This window comes from Ambystoma mexicanum, chromosome 11 (genome assembly GCF_040938575.1).
Source record: "Ambystoma mexicanum isolate Mex_15411 chromosome 11, UKY_AmexF1_1, whole genome shotgun sequence".
NCBI classification, from domain to species: Eukaryota; Metazoa; Chordata; class Amphibia; order Caudata; family Ambystomatidae; genus Ambystoma; species Ambystoma mexicanum.
In genome coordinates this window covers 913,207,956-913,222,993 of record NC_090934.1, presented here as the reverse complement: position 1 = coordinate 913,222,993, position 15,038 = coordinate 913,207,956, and the positions used below count along the sequence as shown (strand labels likewise).

Sequence of the window (15,038 nt, the reverse complement as noted above, 5' to 3'; positions counted from 1 at the left end):
CCTCTTGTTTACTTACTTTACTCTCCCTGTATAAGCCCCATATGTGTATACATTGTGGTCTCTTAATGTGTTGTGTGTAGTAGTACAACTATGTAGTAAGTGATGCATTATTACCTACTTAGTATATGTTTCACAGTACGCAAATGTGTGATACAGAAGCATTCACCATTTTACTATCCAACATGGGAAAATTTGAAATATTACATCTCTATGGTGTATGCTGCAGCCAATGCTTGTATGAGTAGGTTCCTGTTTTAGAAACAACACTGCAATGGAATGTTCTTTGGAGCCATACATTGCATAGTCAAGTATGTAGTTCATCACACATCTCCAGATGACCAATGACACTTTTTTGCCAACATTACATTCACAACCCCTTGTAGGGACTTCCTATGAAAATTAAATGCACATGTGATGTCATCAGTGATGTCATCAATCATATTTGTGATGTCATCTTTGATGTCATGGGTGTTATTCTTAGCAGTGCATGGTGGTGGAGCGAGTTATGGTTGCTTAGCTTACCATAATTGGCGAATTTCAGGGGTTTTTCGGGTTTTACTTGTAACCATAACGTCCCTTTAACAAAGTTTTAAAAAAAAGTTTTTTCACTGAATTTGATAGGTTTTTAGTAGCACAACTTAAACATAACCTCCCTTTAACAAAGTTTTTTCATTGAATATATATATATATATATATATATATATATATATATATATATATATATATATATATATATATATATATATATCATTTTGACATACTTCAAATAATCCACAGGTAGAATTGTTTTTCCATCAATGTGCACCTGGATGGATGGAATAAAACCAAATATCTGAGACAGATCTCTCATCATGTTCCAAGAGTGAGGGAGCAGAAGAAAACTGGACCTTAGATAGCCATTCAGTCCATATTTATCTGCATAACCTTGCCTGGTAAATCCATCACTACATTTCCAGAGAATAAATGTTTCCCATTTATTTTGCTAGGTCTTTGTGGAAATTTCAATGATCTACAGGGCGATGACTTGCGAACAGCCACTGGAGTAGTGGAAAACTCACCTGCGGCTTTTGCCAACTCCTGGATGACTCAGGCCACGTGCCAAGATTCAAAGGACAACGTTGATGATCCTTGCATCACAAGCCCTGATAAGAGTAAGTTCTGTCATGAGCACAAATATAAAAGCTGATAGAAGGCATTCATTGTTATGACACAAATGTTAAATTATCACATTTCGGGGACCTTTCAATGCTGTTAACATAACTTCTCAGGTGTGAAAAGCATTTGCATTAATGCTGCTTTTCTGATTGTTTCTCCTACTGCTCACCTTTCTCTATTCTTCTAGTACCTACTTTCTCTTTTTCTCAACCCTGTCTCTCTTATTTTCTCACTCGTCACTCTTTACCTATACCACCTTACTCTTCCTTTTGTGCTAATCTACCCCTCTCACCACTCTCGCGTCCGCAGTCTCTTTTTATATCCCTTTTCCCTACTCATTAATCCCTCGTAGTCATCTCTTTGTCATGCCTCTCCAGTTTATTTCTTATTATCGTCCTTCCCACATCCGATTTTCTCGATATTGTTCTCCTCTCCTCCCCTCCTTACTTGCTTTATTTAGGCCAAAGTTATTCAACCAACTCTTCCTAATGTCCTTATTTTCTCTGCTGATAATCCTTATTCCTTCTCCCTCCTTTTCTTTTGACTTGCCTTTCTGCGTACTTTCCCAACACCAATGCCTTCTATTCTCTCTAACTACCCTAATCTCTAATCTTCCTGCTCCCCCTTAGTCCAGCTCTCCTTCACTTCACATTGTGACTGTATCCCTATCTTCCTCATCTTCTCCTGACTGGCCTTAATCCCACTGTTCCACCTCTCTACTGTACATGCTCTCTATCTCATTATCTCCCCATGTTCCAGTTCTACCTGCATACCCATCTTCATCTCTGCCTGCCGTTTCCCACTCTCTACCCTTTATATTTTCCCCTTCTCATTTTAATGTTATCCTTACATTCCTCTTTCTCTCCTCTACCGTCGTCACCCTTGATCCTTCTTTCATCTTACTGTTTCCACTCTTCTCTGCCCTATTTCTTTACATTTCTCTCAATCTCCTCTATCATCTCTCCACTCCTCTTTTCACTTTGTCTCCTTTCATTATTCCACAAGGGTCACTCACACCAGACAAATGCACAGGTGCACAAATGTTCTCTCTCTTCCCTCTCTCTTCACTTCTAAAGCTCTGTGGCTACTGCGTGTAAGCAGGGGCAGAAGTATTACTCGCCTCCTTGTCAGCCATAGAATTTGTCAGTGACCGAGTTCGCAGTCCATCAATTTGCTGTACAATTCTATGGGGAAAAGAGAGAACGTGCACACATTGAATCAAATAAAGTAAATTCTCTAATTATAGAACTGTTGTTGATTGTTATTGATTAGAGCATTATACATGATTAGTACAAAACACTGAAAATTGGAAAATTGAATGGTTTAATATGTTTAAAATGTCAATAATAAATTAACTACTTTGTTTTGTTTTTTCAACATATAATTGTTCACGAAAATGCTACACTGCTTACCTCTACGCTTTCTGGATTGTTTACACCAACCTTTTTTTTAAATAGATGGTAACCCAGCCCCCACTCCCATGCTCCGGTACCCATATCTAACCCTCGCCTAATAGGGCTTTATGAGGATCAGGCAGTTCAGTGGAACCTTACACCTGTATGTGCACCAGCATGCATGCATGTACCTGTGTGTATCTGGATTTTCACCAGGAAGATGTCCAGACAGTTTCTCAAATTGGCACTTCCATGTTGCCAGAGTCCCTCTCAGCTTCTTCATAAAAGGCACCCCCCTATGAGCTCTGAAAAGCAGGTTAGAGTTCTGAAAATAATCGAATTTGGCTCTTACTTTTAGAAGTAGCAAGCCAATCTTATATGCAAACGACTGAATTACTAAAAGCTGTCAGCAGAACTATTTCTTAAAATCATCATTAAAAGCATCATGCTATAACGCCATAGCAAATAATACAGTGCAGATAATACATCCTTTCCTACTAAATCATGCATAAGGAGACCTCAAAAATCCTTCTTATGTGATATCTTGATTTCCATAACTTATCTGCATCAACAATAAAAAATAAAAAAAAAACAATGGTTTAGTTTTCAAATTCATTCTTCTTAAGTCACTTCTATAGGGGCAAACAGACATGAAAGGTTTTAAAATGTTACATACTCTCAAACAATATTGGCAATGGATTGCTGTCAAGGCATTCGAGGTATTGAACATTGTGGCCAGCATGAGGATGCCTAAACACATGTGTACAGGGCTTTAATGGTGTAGATGTGTCTCTAATAGTCTGATTGGCCATTACAAAGGCAATAGACACTGGCCAGTGTGCTCAGTTGGTATTGTACGGTTTATGGTCTTTCCATCTAATGCCATTGCATTTAATGCCATTCCATCGAATGTATTCCATCTAAAAACTTTGCATCTAAAGCATTTTCATTTTCTTTTTTTTTGGGGGGGGGGCGTTTTTACCCTTTATAATGCACCTGAACACAAATTAACCCTTTAGCCCCCCCAACAAATGCATTAGATTCAAAGTGTTTAGATGGAAAAAAATTGATGCAATGGCATTAGAAGCAATGGCATTAGATGGAAAGACCGGATACCATAAACAGGTAATGTTTTCCTTTGCTACATACAAGTATTTTTCTCTGCACATGAATTCTTTTGCTATGTACTGCGTCAGATCCCGAAGTATTGGATTAATTAATGAACTCTCTTACATATAAAACATTGGTTGGCTTTTGTAGCCCATGCGTTGGAAATAGTACCAAAGATGCATCTTTTTTATACCATTTTGTAAAGATCTGCAGTAGTTGCTGAGGGGAAGAGTCCCTTCCCTGCTCCATTCAGAGATAGCTCAGTGACTAACTATGCATGCTCACAAAGTGGCGTACCACATTAGTCAGTCACCCAAATGGAACATAATGTGCACATGGAAGCAGACCACGTCCGCGCTTAGAGGAAAATATTTATAAGGAGCATATAAGATGGTGGAAGGAAAGCAAAAAAGATACAGCAGCAAATAAACTATGAGACAGATGCACTGGTGAAAGTAGGTGAGGGTAAAAGTGGGGGCACAGTACACCTGGAAATGTGAGGAGAGATGGCTATGAGCACATACTGCATGCAGCACGATCCCCCCACCTCTTCCTGGTCAGAGGAGAGCCCAGGCCATCATCAAGAAGGGTGCACTGAGGCAACAGTCAAAGCAGTAAGGACACACAAGTGGGGAGAGAAAATGAGGGTGATGAATGTAGAACATAGCTTAGCAGTGGGCAAAGGTGCTTAGAGACAGATTCCAGCTTCATTTCCACACTCTATGTGTACACATTGGTTTAGTGGCAAGACCTAGGTGCTTATGTGAGTACAGGCCCTTCAATAGAAACCTTCAGGACATACATTGTCAACCCTTCTTCTCTCTCTGGATATTGGTCTCTAGACCCCCTTTTTTATCTTTACTCACTCACTCATTCCTCCCTTCATCTCCCCTTTTCTTCTCTGTCATCCCAGTGATCTGTGCGATTTTCCACTTCTGAAATTTACAAGACTGCCATAAAAAAGAATCTGAGAATCACAAATCATTTTAAGAAGATACAACCTTAATCCTAGACATACTGAAATAAAGTACAATTAGAGTGGTATAATACACCGGCAGCCTGCAATATCCGAATAAAAGCCTGAAAATAATTGTTTTATTACAGGCAAGTTGTGATAAGAAAATGATATCACACCTGCTCTGTAATCAGTTAGTATGCTTCAGTTGTGACATCACAGTGCCTGCTGCATGAGATAGCCAGTGCAGCAGTTATTGTAATCTGTCACAAGCTTTTCAAATTCCTTGCTTGTTAAATAGTTTTCTGTGAGACTTAACCGCGATGAATGGCCAAGTTACTGTTTATAGTCGAATGTTTAATTTGTGCACTGCTGAGACTGAACACACACAAGAAGCTGCAGGATATTACACATTTTGAAGTAAAAAAATGAAAATGTTTTTTTCACAGCATTTGATTAAAATGTTTAAAGTATTTTTCTGCAACACATTCAAAGCTGCATATTCGATTTTTTAAATCCAACCAGATTCTACATTGAGTATGTGTATCAGTACATGGAAAGTATCTTACATTAGATTAAGCAAGAGGCCAAGTATTAAAAGGGGTGACAGTGTGTGGCCATGTATTATAAGTAATAAAATACCCCCACTCATCCTTTGACTTCGTTCCTCTATTTGGTCACAGAACTTCTCAGTGACCTTCACTGTGCTTATACTGTACAGTAGGAGGTACTTTATCTCATACATAATTACGTGAATATATGGCAAACACCAGAATGCTGCCAGGATTTGCTGAAATAAATTCAAGTCCATTGGCTGATGCACTGTTGGACACTTAGCCAAGCAAAGAAAAATCAATACAATGTTGGCTACACAGCTGTGACAGCAAGCTGCTAGCAACACAATATCAAGGAGCATTCCAACTGCAGAATAGCAAGGGAGGAAAGCACTACAATGTTGTGCATGTACTCCGTCTACATTACACATATCCGGGACAGAAGGAATCTTGGTTTAGCCCTCCTAACTTGCCTTATGGCTGAGCAGAGAGTACCTTTTATAATGCCTGCCAAAAGAGATCCTTTGAGGTTTGTTGGCTTTTCCGCTGGTGGATTAAGTCTAAAATATATGAAAGGGAGGGCGGGGTTTGGATAATGCAAATATAAACTGTTTCAATCTTCTGAATTGTGCCCGGAAGCAACAGGGTATGCTTAGCTTCTGGTACTTCTGCATGCTAACTACTTGAGGCAGCTATGATGGTGCCAGCAGTTTCAGTCTGCACCCCTCACAATGAATGGCAATAAGGGACTTCAGCTGTGTGCACATGAGCTTGCAAATGACGCACATTTGTATTGATGTGTCGTCACCCTAGTCTAAGACAATAAGGGAGTACCTTTACAAGATATGTTATTTGCATGCAGGGAACCACCAATGCTTAGACCTACGTGTTGCCGGACGCCTACATTACATGCAATTGTAAACAGTAGTTGTGAAGAGTAGATGAAGGTAAGTCACCTTTACTCTTCACTTTCACTCTCTGCTTTGTAGGAAATACAACACTGCCTGCAAATGATGCTTTGCAGGCAGAGTTGCACACATTATTCCTAGGGATTCCGCCTGGTCTTTAGTAGATGCTTCACCAAGGCGTATTTCATAGTTCAACTTCATGCAGGCGTAAAACCAGGTGCTCTTCCAAGGTGGCGGAGGAAAGCAAAGCAGGCATGCAACCATGGCTTTGCTGCCCTCCTGCGCCGTGGAGCAGCAGGACAATCAGAGGGAGTTGAGCATGAAAGCACAAAGGCACTTTTACACTCATGTTCAGAACAACTCATTCAAAAATGACCCCCTAAGCATCAATCTGTGTCATAGCCAATGAGCTCTATATCCTCCACACTCTTGAGAGACAAAACTCTCGCAACTCAGAACACAGCCTACAAATTGCGTCAGAATCGGAGAGCTTTGAGGGACTTCTAGGCACCTGCAAGTTTCTTAAAAGTTACACCAGAAATGGTCCATAAACGCTATAGGCCAAATCTGAATGTTAAAAAATCCAACCCTAAATACCCCATTTTCGAAAGTCCACATAGCAAGATGATTTATGGTTTCTTTACCATCGAACGTTCTAGGCTTCTGGGGCTAGGTGTGCTGGGGGGCTGGTGTACTGCTGTTTTTATGGCTGTTGATAACTGACTGATTTGTGAAAATAGTGCATCTGAATTCCAAAACTCCTTCCCTTGCAGAGCAGTATGCCGAGCACGGGTGCTCTCTGCTGAATGGGGATGTCTTTGCTCCGTGCAGCATGTACGTGGATGCCACTCCATTTTACAAGGTGGGTTTTCTTCGGGTTCGGCTACGGGGTAGCCAGCTTGGTCTTCAGCACGTGCAGTTTAGAAACAGAAGCCACCTCAGTTGGGTATGTGGAAGGAATGCCTGTGAAGAATCTGTCCTCTGTAGCTTTGAGGTGTTTTCCGTGAAGCCTTGAGGTCTGCGCCAGCTGCATGCTGCGCCCTGGTATTTGTTCTGAGAGAAGTCATTGCAAAGCTTAGCTACAGGCCATATTGGCGACAGGTGCACAAGTTCAGAATTCACAAAAGTCACGTTCAACAGAGTATCTGCCATTGCATAACTAGCATAGGGTAACATATGACTGAATGCAAGTCAAGCATGGCCGAATGGTCCCTTCCAGTCAATTCTAATACATGTTCAAGAATGTAATAATTAGGATTGCGGAAGAGGGACATTGCTTTAGGCCACCCGAAGGGAATGGTTTGGCTAACACCGGAGTCTTGGATCCAAGTTCAAAGCTTGCAAGGGAAGGACGGGTCAAGTGCAGGATAGGGAGGTGTTCCAGTCACTGAGCTAGTGCTTCCCTTTCATGCTGCACCTGATGTAACACTATCGCCAGGCTGGATTTATGGCTGCTTGTTTTAGGGGTGCTTGGGGGTCGAAAGCTGTGAATGTTGAAATACCTTACTCTTTCCCTGTTTCTGCTTTCAACTGACCCCAACCTCTTGGCAATAGCCTCCTTTTGTCCATGATACATACGGCAGTGTGGCCAGATGACTTCATGTCACCCGGGCAATCCGGTTCTAGACCAAGATTGTATTTTTTATAATTCATCAATAACCTGTAATTAAGACCAATTAGTTCATTTGAAGCAGGGGCACAGCTCACAGAGTGCGTACATTCGTCAAATGAAAGCTTAGCATTGCAACAGTGGGGGCCCAAAGAACCATAGTTGTTTGGTCAGTGGAATGGTACTGCATGCATTCAACATACCACGCATGTTAACATTCTACTGCAACTATCAATGTAGAGGGAGCTGCCGCAGCACCACCAGCCTGCTTCAAGCTGTTTTCTGTTGAAAAGTACTGATGAAACTTGATGAGATGCAAGAACGCAATGATGGGGCAAATAGATGCAGCCCACCATGAATCCTTCACGGCCTCACTGTGTAACATTATCAGGAGGTTCACCCTGCCCGACATCCTGACTTCGAGATGAGGACAGTCCCTCCCTGGCCTCTGCAGGGGTCAGCGCGTCACCAGATCCAGGTGAACGCAGCCTACACTGCTGGACAGGTATGCGTAGCACTTATGCCCTCAGGCTTTGGTGGTGGTTCATCTTCTGAAGTCCCCACACCCTGCATCCTTGGGAATGTGCCAGCAGATGCACCTTGGGCAGAGGAGTTTCTGTTTAGTGCATCTAAAAAAAGATTTGAAAATACTCCCTTTGGTCGCAGACAGGCCAGACCAGTCCTCCTGGTGTAGCCTCATATTTACCCACAGGCCAGAAATCAAAGGCTTTATTCAACAAAGGAAAGCAATGGACATATTGGGCCTCATTAGGACCCTGGCGCTAAGTGTTTAACGACGCCGTAAAAGGCTGCGGCGCCGTTAAACACTTAGCGCTTTACTACGAGGTCCCTTTGCGGGACCCGACCTGAACGGCTGGTCTAGACCAACCGTTAAAGTAGGGACCCGCAAAGGGACCTTGGTGCTAAGTACGGTACCGCAATTTGCAGTACTGTACTTAGCACCTTCCCCATTCCCATAGAGCCCTATGGGGCGAAAATGGAAATGGGGAAGGGCCATGGTTCAATGGGGAATTACCGCCCCGCTAACCTTGGAATGGGGTTGTAATTCCCCATTGAACCATGGCGGACCCGTTACAACACCGGCAACAACCATGGTGCTAATAGCACCATGGTTTAGTGCCGGTGTTGTAATGAGGGCCATTGAGTAGGATATCAGATTATCTTGTGTTCCTGTAATAAATGTTAGAAAAAGAAATTACAGTCGGAAGTTATTTCTCTATATCGCTTAATAAGACCAGAAAATGGCAGCTACACTGAGATACCTGAATGGGGCAGAGCATAGTGCTCGGGCACGGCATTTGCAGTAAGGTGGAGGCAAACTGACAATGAGAGAAACAGATGTGGTGATGGTAAGCAATGGTGTATTTGGGTCCATGCTTAATTTTAAACAAATAAGTGCCGGGGCCCAAATGTTTTCTAGTATGCGTGTGCCCCATTGGGCTGGCTGCTCACAGCCACGGTTGCCCCCGACCATGGCTGTTCCCCACAGTGTCAACATATTTGGAGTTAAACCTGGCACAGGCTCTTTGGGGTTTATGGATTCACAGACTATCAGATACGTTTTTTTACAAATACCAATCAACACAACACAAAAAAGCATACTAGTTGTGTCTTAAAATGAGACACACGTAAAGTGCTTCTTTAAGCAAATTTTTATCATTAACATTTTGCAGTGGTTCTTTCACAGGCAAGTGGAACTTATTGACCGTCTAGCCTTAGAAAACAGAGCCAAAAGGCTTTCATCCTATGGAGAAATGATGGACAAATGCAGGCAAAATGATTACTGAGCTTCCTGTCAAACACTGCATAACGATCCTGTGTGGCTGAGCTTCCGGTTATTTCAGTAGTAGAACTGCACCACTGTCATTCAGACTGAATGAAGTAGTGTTCGGGCAAGACCATCATGGTCGTCCAGCCTTGCCATCGCCAAACTCATTGTCATTCAACAAAACTAATAACTAGCACTGCCACATCAGTGTGGGTCATCAGGTTCATGATTTAGAAGGAACCAGCCCAGTTTGCATACACGCATTGCCAGCGCACACTGTTGTTGCTTGTTGTGTGGCTACTACTGACTGAGAGCTACAGTTGCCAAAACACCGCATCATAATTACACCGGCTGGGTACTGTGGAGCATTGTCAATGTTAAATACATGTCCTTCATAATGGATAGGCATACTCCCACCATACACCGTAGATCAACAGGAGCATGTGTTTGCTATATGGTGAGGTCAAGTAAATGCAGAGTTGGTAATAGTTGCTGTCACAGAGTGGCCCAAACATATGGAACATATTCCAGAGAACCTTGGACCCAGGAAAACAACTGGAGGTGTATGCAAAAATCATACACCTCTACTTCAAAGAAGCCTAGAATAGGAGCAGGTGACCCTTGCCAAGGGCCCCTGGGTCCGTTGCTTTGCACTACTTCTTGTTATCATCCAGACACAATAGGCATTACTGAAGTGATGAGACTTTGCACTTCTTTATTTTTACCAACCATTTCAGGCTGCATGCAACGTAACTGTTTTCGTATTAAATGGATACATTAACTGACTCAGAAATGCAGCCTCTGGAATATACTGCATGTTAGCCATACCTCCCCACCTTACAATTCCTCTATCCCGTTTAGCCTCACCCCAACCCCTTCTTCCATTTCTTCCCTTGTGAACGCCCTGAAGTACTATGGTTCTGCTTGAGGTGCCTTATCTTTAAAGGTACACACCAAAAATAATGTTAATTACTGTACAGACTTACCATTAACTCCCCTATCAGGTGTCTGCATTCAATCTGGTCAGTCTAACTTGGAGTTTTGAATCTGGTTTAACAGTTTGAGTGCATTGCCCCCAAGAGTGCTGCAACCAAACGTTTTTGGCCGTTGGGCCATTGGATTCGTCGGGAACACAGATGCTCCTCCACTCGCATTTTATGGCATATAGTTATGTCATAAGGAACGATAGGACTATCATTTCAGAACCTACATAATGCATTCTGAGGGCACTCAAGTGATTAAAGTATCGTATTGACAGTAGTCTACCTAAAAGGCTAACTATCACCGAGCTGCAATGTCCTGTCCAGACTATGACCTGTTCATGGCGGTCACCAAAATAGTTCTATCCAAAGCCCAGCCATTTCTACCCACCAGCCCTGTCCAAAGTCTACCCCTTTCCCAAGCCCAGCTCTGCCACGGACTCCTGCGTGGCACTATAAGAAAACAGAAGTCCAATGTGTACCTTCCGTACAGAGCCGGTCAACATGTTCAAGGAATGGCTCATTCCCTGCTTGCATCTGGGTTTATCGAAGTGTGCTAGCTCAGCATTTATCCTTTATTTCTTTGTTTAAATCTTTTTTTTTGGTGCATTTTAACTCGCTCACACAGCCCAGGGCCATCGAGGCGCTGTTACAGGAGTTTTTGTCTTAGTTGCGTATACCGCTTTTAAATCCCCAGAGGTTTCTAAGTGCGGACCCGGAGATCGAACCTGTGTTGCTCCATGTCGTCTTGCTTCCAAGGCGAGCACGTTGCAGCTGAGCTATCCTCCCAGGACTCCTTTCTACGTCAATATATTCAGCGCTATTCTAAGCACTTTAAAGTTATGAATTGTCGTAATGCATCCTAATATACTGGAACATGATCCTACAAATTCCCCATAGGACTCCCATTAAAGTGTCCTAATAGATTCCCCCTTTCCTTCCCACGGGCATTCCCACAGACTGATTGTATGCAGGTATCCTTAATGTAAAGTTATCCAGTCATTACCTGTTGCTGTTTGCCGTGTTTCCCCGACTTGGAACTAAGATGAGGCCTTTTCCAGACCTCGGTCTGTGCTGTCAGAGCTGCAGTGGAGCAGATGCCATTTCCTCCATTCCGGTAGACGTGTGCCGCCGGTGAGGACACTGGGTCCCTGTAATTGGAGCTGCAGAAGAAACCACTTCAAAGTCTGAAATAAGAGCTTCCAGTTCCTTATTAAATGTAGCAATCCTACTAACACAACTCAAAGATTCCAAAAGTCCTCTCGGAGGTGACTTTAACACAGATGAAATGGTCCATAATTGGAAACAGATTTCATCCATTTCAAATCGAAATACAGCATAGCTGCAAAACAGATACATGCAAGTAAGCGTGTTAAAGATGCAACAATGGTAGCCTTTCCCCTGGGGAACACCAAAGAAAACAACAAGTAGGGGGTCCAGGAAGAAATGAATATTCTTGAGAAATGCATTATATTTCAGACCATGCAGAACTCACTGCAAGCTTTCCTTGCCAAAGATGCAACACAGTGGAACCCGAGCATAGAGCAAATGGATTTCTTCGGGAAATCAAAACCTGATTACTCTCCCTAGGCTCCTGACCCTTATCAGAATCCCATGGCCATGTGTAACAAAGTAACCCAAAGGTGGAGTCAGTGTTATACAAATCAATTGAGTATTCTTTCACGAACACATCAAGAACTCACTGATCGCACACTAACAAATTGCAAGCCTGTATACAAAGTCAATAATGAAACCCCAACAAGAACTCGCCACTGGACGTCCTCCCTCAGAAGTGCTGGCCCACTGCGTAGCTTCCAATGATGGACATGTTCTGGAAGCTGTAGTTGGAGCAGAAGACATGCCCCTCCGGCGGCTTCTTATTTGAGCTCTGCAAAGTGGCTGGAAATTACAGAAGCAAACTTCTTAATGGACAGACATCTAGAGGTTCTGGAACCAGATGTAGTGTCACCTGCCCTTGAAGGCCTCTGAGAAATAGTACACCAACTGATTGTGGGAGGAGAATGATCATATAAGGTGTTTTGTCTTCTGAACTGATTCAGCTTGCCATATGAACATCCACATATTATGGTGAGCATCACGAAAGGACCACCTGCCTGAGCATTCTATGGGATCTATGTGATCACTGCGACCGCACATAATTACGACGGCTGAAAATGCTGACTTTTAAATTAAATCCCCTTTACACCACATAGATATGTGGGGGGCGACCCCCTCCAGCCTCCCATATTACTATAATATCCCATTCCCCCCCAACACATATATGTTGTCTAAAGGGTGTGTTTAACAAAAAAAAAAGTCGGGCATTTCGGCCGTCGTAATTGTGAGGGCGACATGTTGGCCCATTTCCCCATTCTATGTAATAATATTGAAATTAATGTTAGATAGACATTCTTTTTTTTTCCTAAACATTTTGTTTGCAAATATTCACAGTCTACCCTCTCTGGTGGGCCTCTGTAAAGTTATTGGCCATCCATGAGGGCTGACTGAAGCATTCAGGCTCTGTAACCACTGAATTGAATGGTCCCTTTACAACTTGTCGTTTATTGTTTGAAAGATGCCTCTGTATGCTTGGCAAAGGCTCCTGCTGATTTAGTGAGACACTCCTTATTATTATTAGGATACAGGATGTAATCTAACACAAGGGTCTGCATCCATACCTCCTTAATCAATGGAAGCTTAATGACTGGATGAGTCTTGTACCAGAAGATCACAGAAAGACTCAAAGATTACCTACTGTATGAATGGGCCCAAGAGAGCATTGTCTTCGACCTAAAATATTGAAACGAGTAATATGTGTGCTAATACATTACCTTAATCATCTATGTGTAGATTAAAATCACCAAGTTCGTGGTAGGAATAAATGAGGGTGGTCCAGTTCCCACAATGTTTTAATTCTGTTGTCCCTTTGCTTCCCTAGAACTGTATGTATGACACCTGTAACTCTGAAAGCAGTGAAGATGCTCTTCTTTCCATCCTTTCTGCCTACACCAAAAGTTGCACTGACCAGGGCGTGGTCATCTCAGACTGGAAGAGTCTTATTACAGGTATGTTGTGTGGGGTGGAATATGTAAGTCACGGCGCAAAGACAACATGCGCTAAACCATATGTACAATTAATATGCCCCAAGCACTTGAAGTCAATTGCGAAGTGTCATTGGATATTGGGAAATGCATCTTTCACTTTGCATGCACAGCTCTAATGTGTTACCACACTCATACTCATGGGTTGCAATGGAAGGCCACCTGCAGCCCAGGCAATTAGGGAAACCGGGCAGTAAAAATATAAAATAAATAAAATAAACTCTCAACTATTCCCTTCTAAATACACCACTGTTAACGTTTCTGAACTCAGGAGTGCGCAAAAGAAGACCTCTATACCCTTTGCAAAAAATGGATTGATGTTCTCTCTCAAACACTTTGCACTCAATCAGTGTGCATGGACAATAATAAAACAAGTTATCAAAGGCCGATTTTTTAACACCTTCTTTTTAAAAAAAAATCCTCACAAATATAATATGGGGGAACCCCCTGCCACTACCACAACCCCCACCATAATTAAACCAACCCCCAAAATATGCTATAGAATGGCACACAAGTGGTCCTTGAGCAAGTACATCCACGATAAAATGAGCGCATTCCAAAATGCATAACTAATAATAGTTATTTAATAATACACATTTTATAAACCCCAAAAATAAAAATGTATTTTACTTTTACTGGGCTTAAACATGTTATCTGTAGTGTAAGAATATATCTCTGCAACATGCCCATAATGCAGTAGGATTGCTGTCCTGCAGGTGAACAGCTATGCAGATGACTAGTGTTCACAATCATGACTGTTTGATGGAGGTACTGTGGTGTCACATGCAGGGAGGCAGTCCTAAACCAGCAACTGGCCAGCCTTGGTGCCTTCGATGCTGCTGTCTTAACGAGCAAAATCTGAACCTGTTCAAGGTCTTTCAAAAAAATCCCCACAATCCGGACCTTCTTCATTGACAAAAATCAGCTAAATTTGCCAGCACATTGACAGCAGCTCTGCATCTATAGACCCACCTCACATCCCTTCTCGAGAAAAATACACACCCTGGAAAACATTCAAGACACTCTCTACAGAGTACATGGTAGAAACCCTGGCCATCTCCAAAGCCACATAATATACAGACAACCTCCTCCCAGGATCTATGATCAAGATCCTCCCCACAGAAGCTCTCCTTCCCTACCTGGAGATCATCAACAGCTCCTTATCTCAAGTCACCTTGCCATTGACCCTAAAGACAGGGCAAATCCACCCTATTCTAAAGAAACCCACTATAGATCTCGACAACCTAGGTAACAATCGCCCCATCACCCATCTTCCCTTCCTAGGTAAGATCATCGAGAAAGTGGTAGCCACGCAACTGCAGCAACACATCGACACCAACAATCTCCACCAAACCTACCAATCTGGGTTCAGACCCAGATGCAGCATGGAGAAGGCATCCATACACGTGGTCGACGATGCAACCTTGACAACGGCAAACCCCACCTCCTGGTTCAACTCGATCTCTTGGCCGCTTTTGACACG

General features: G+C 42.7%; 1 protein-coding gene across 1 annotated transcript in view; it reads left to right on the top strand.

Moving 5' to 3' along the window:
• LOC138503906 (mucin-5B-like) overlaps positions 1–15,038 on the top strand; it is a 447,355-nt gene that overhangs the window by 187,555 nt on the left and 244,762 nt on the right. Inside the window, exons 13-15 of the mRNA XM_069623991.1 lie at positions 987–1,151; positions 6,850–6,938; positions 13,393–13,519. Coding sequence (XP_069480092.1) covers positions 987–1,151; positions 6,850–6,938; positions 13,393–13,519 — 381 coding nt within the window. The remainder of the gene's footprint in view (positions 1–986; positions 1,152–6,849; positions 6,939–13,392; positions 13,520–15,038) is intronic.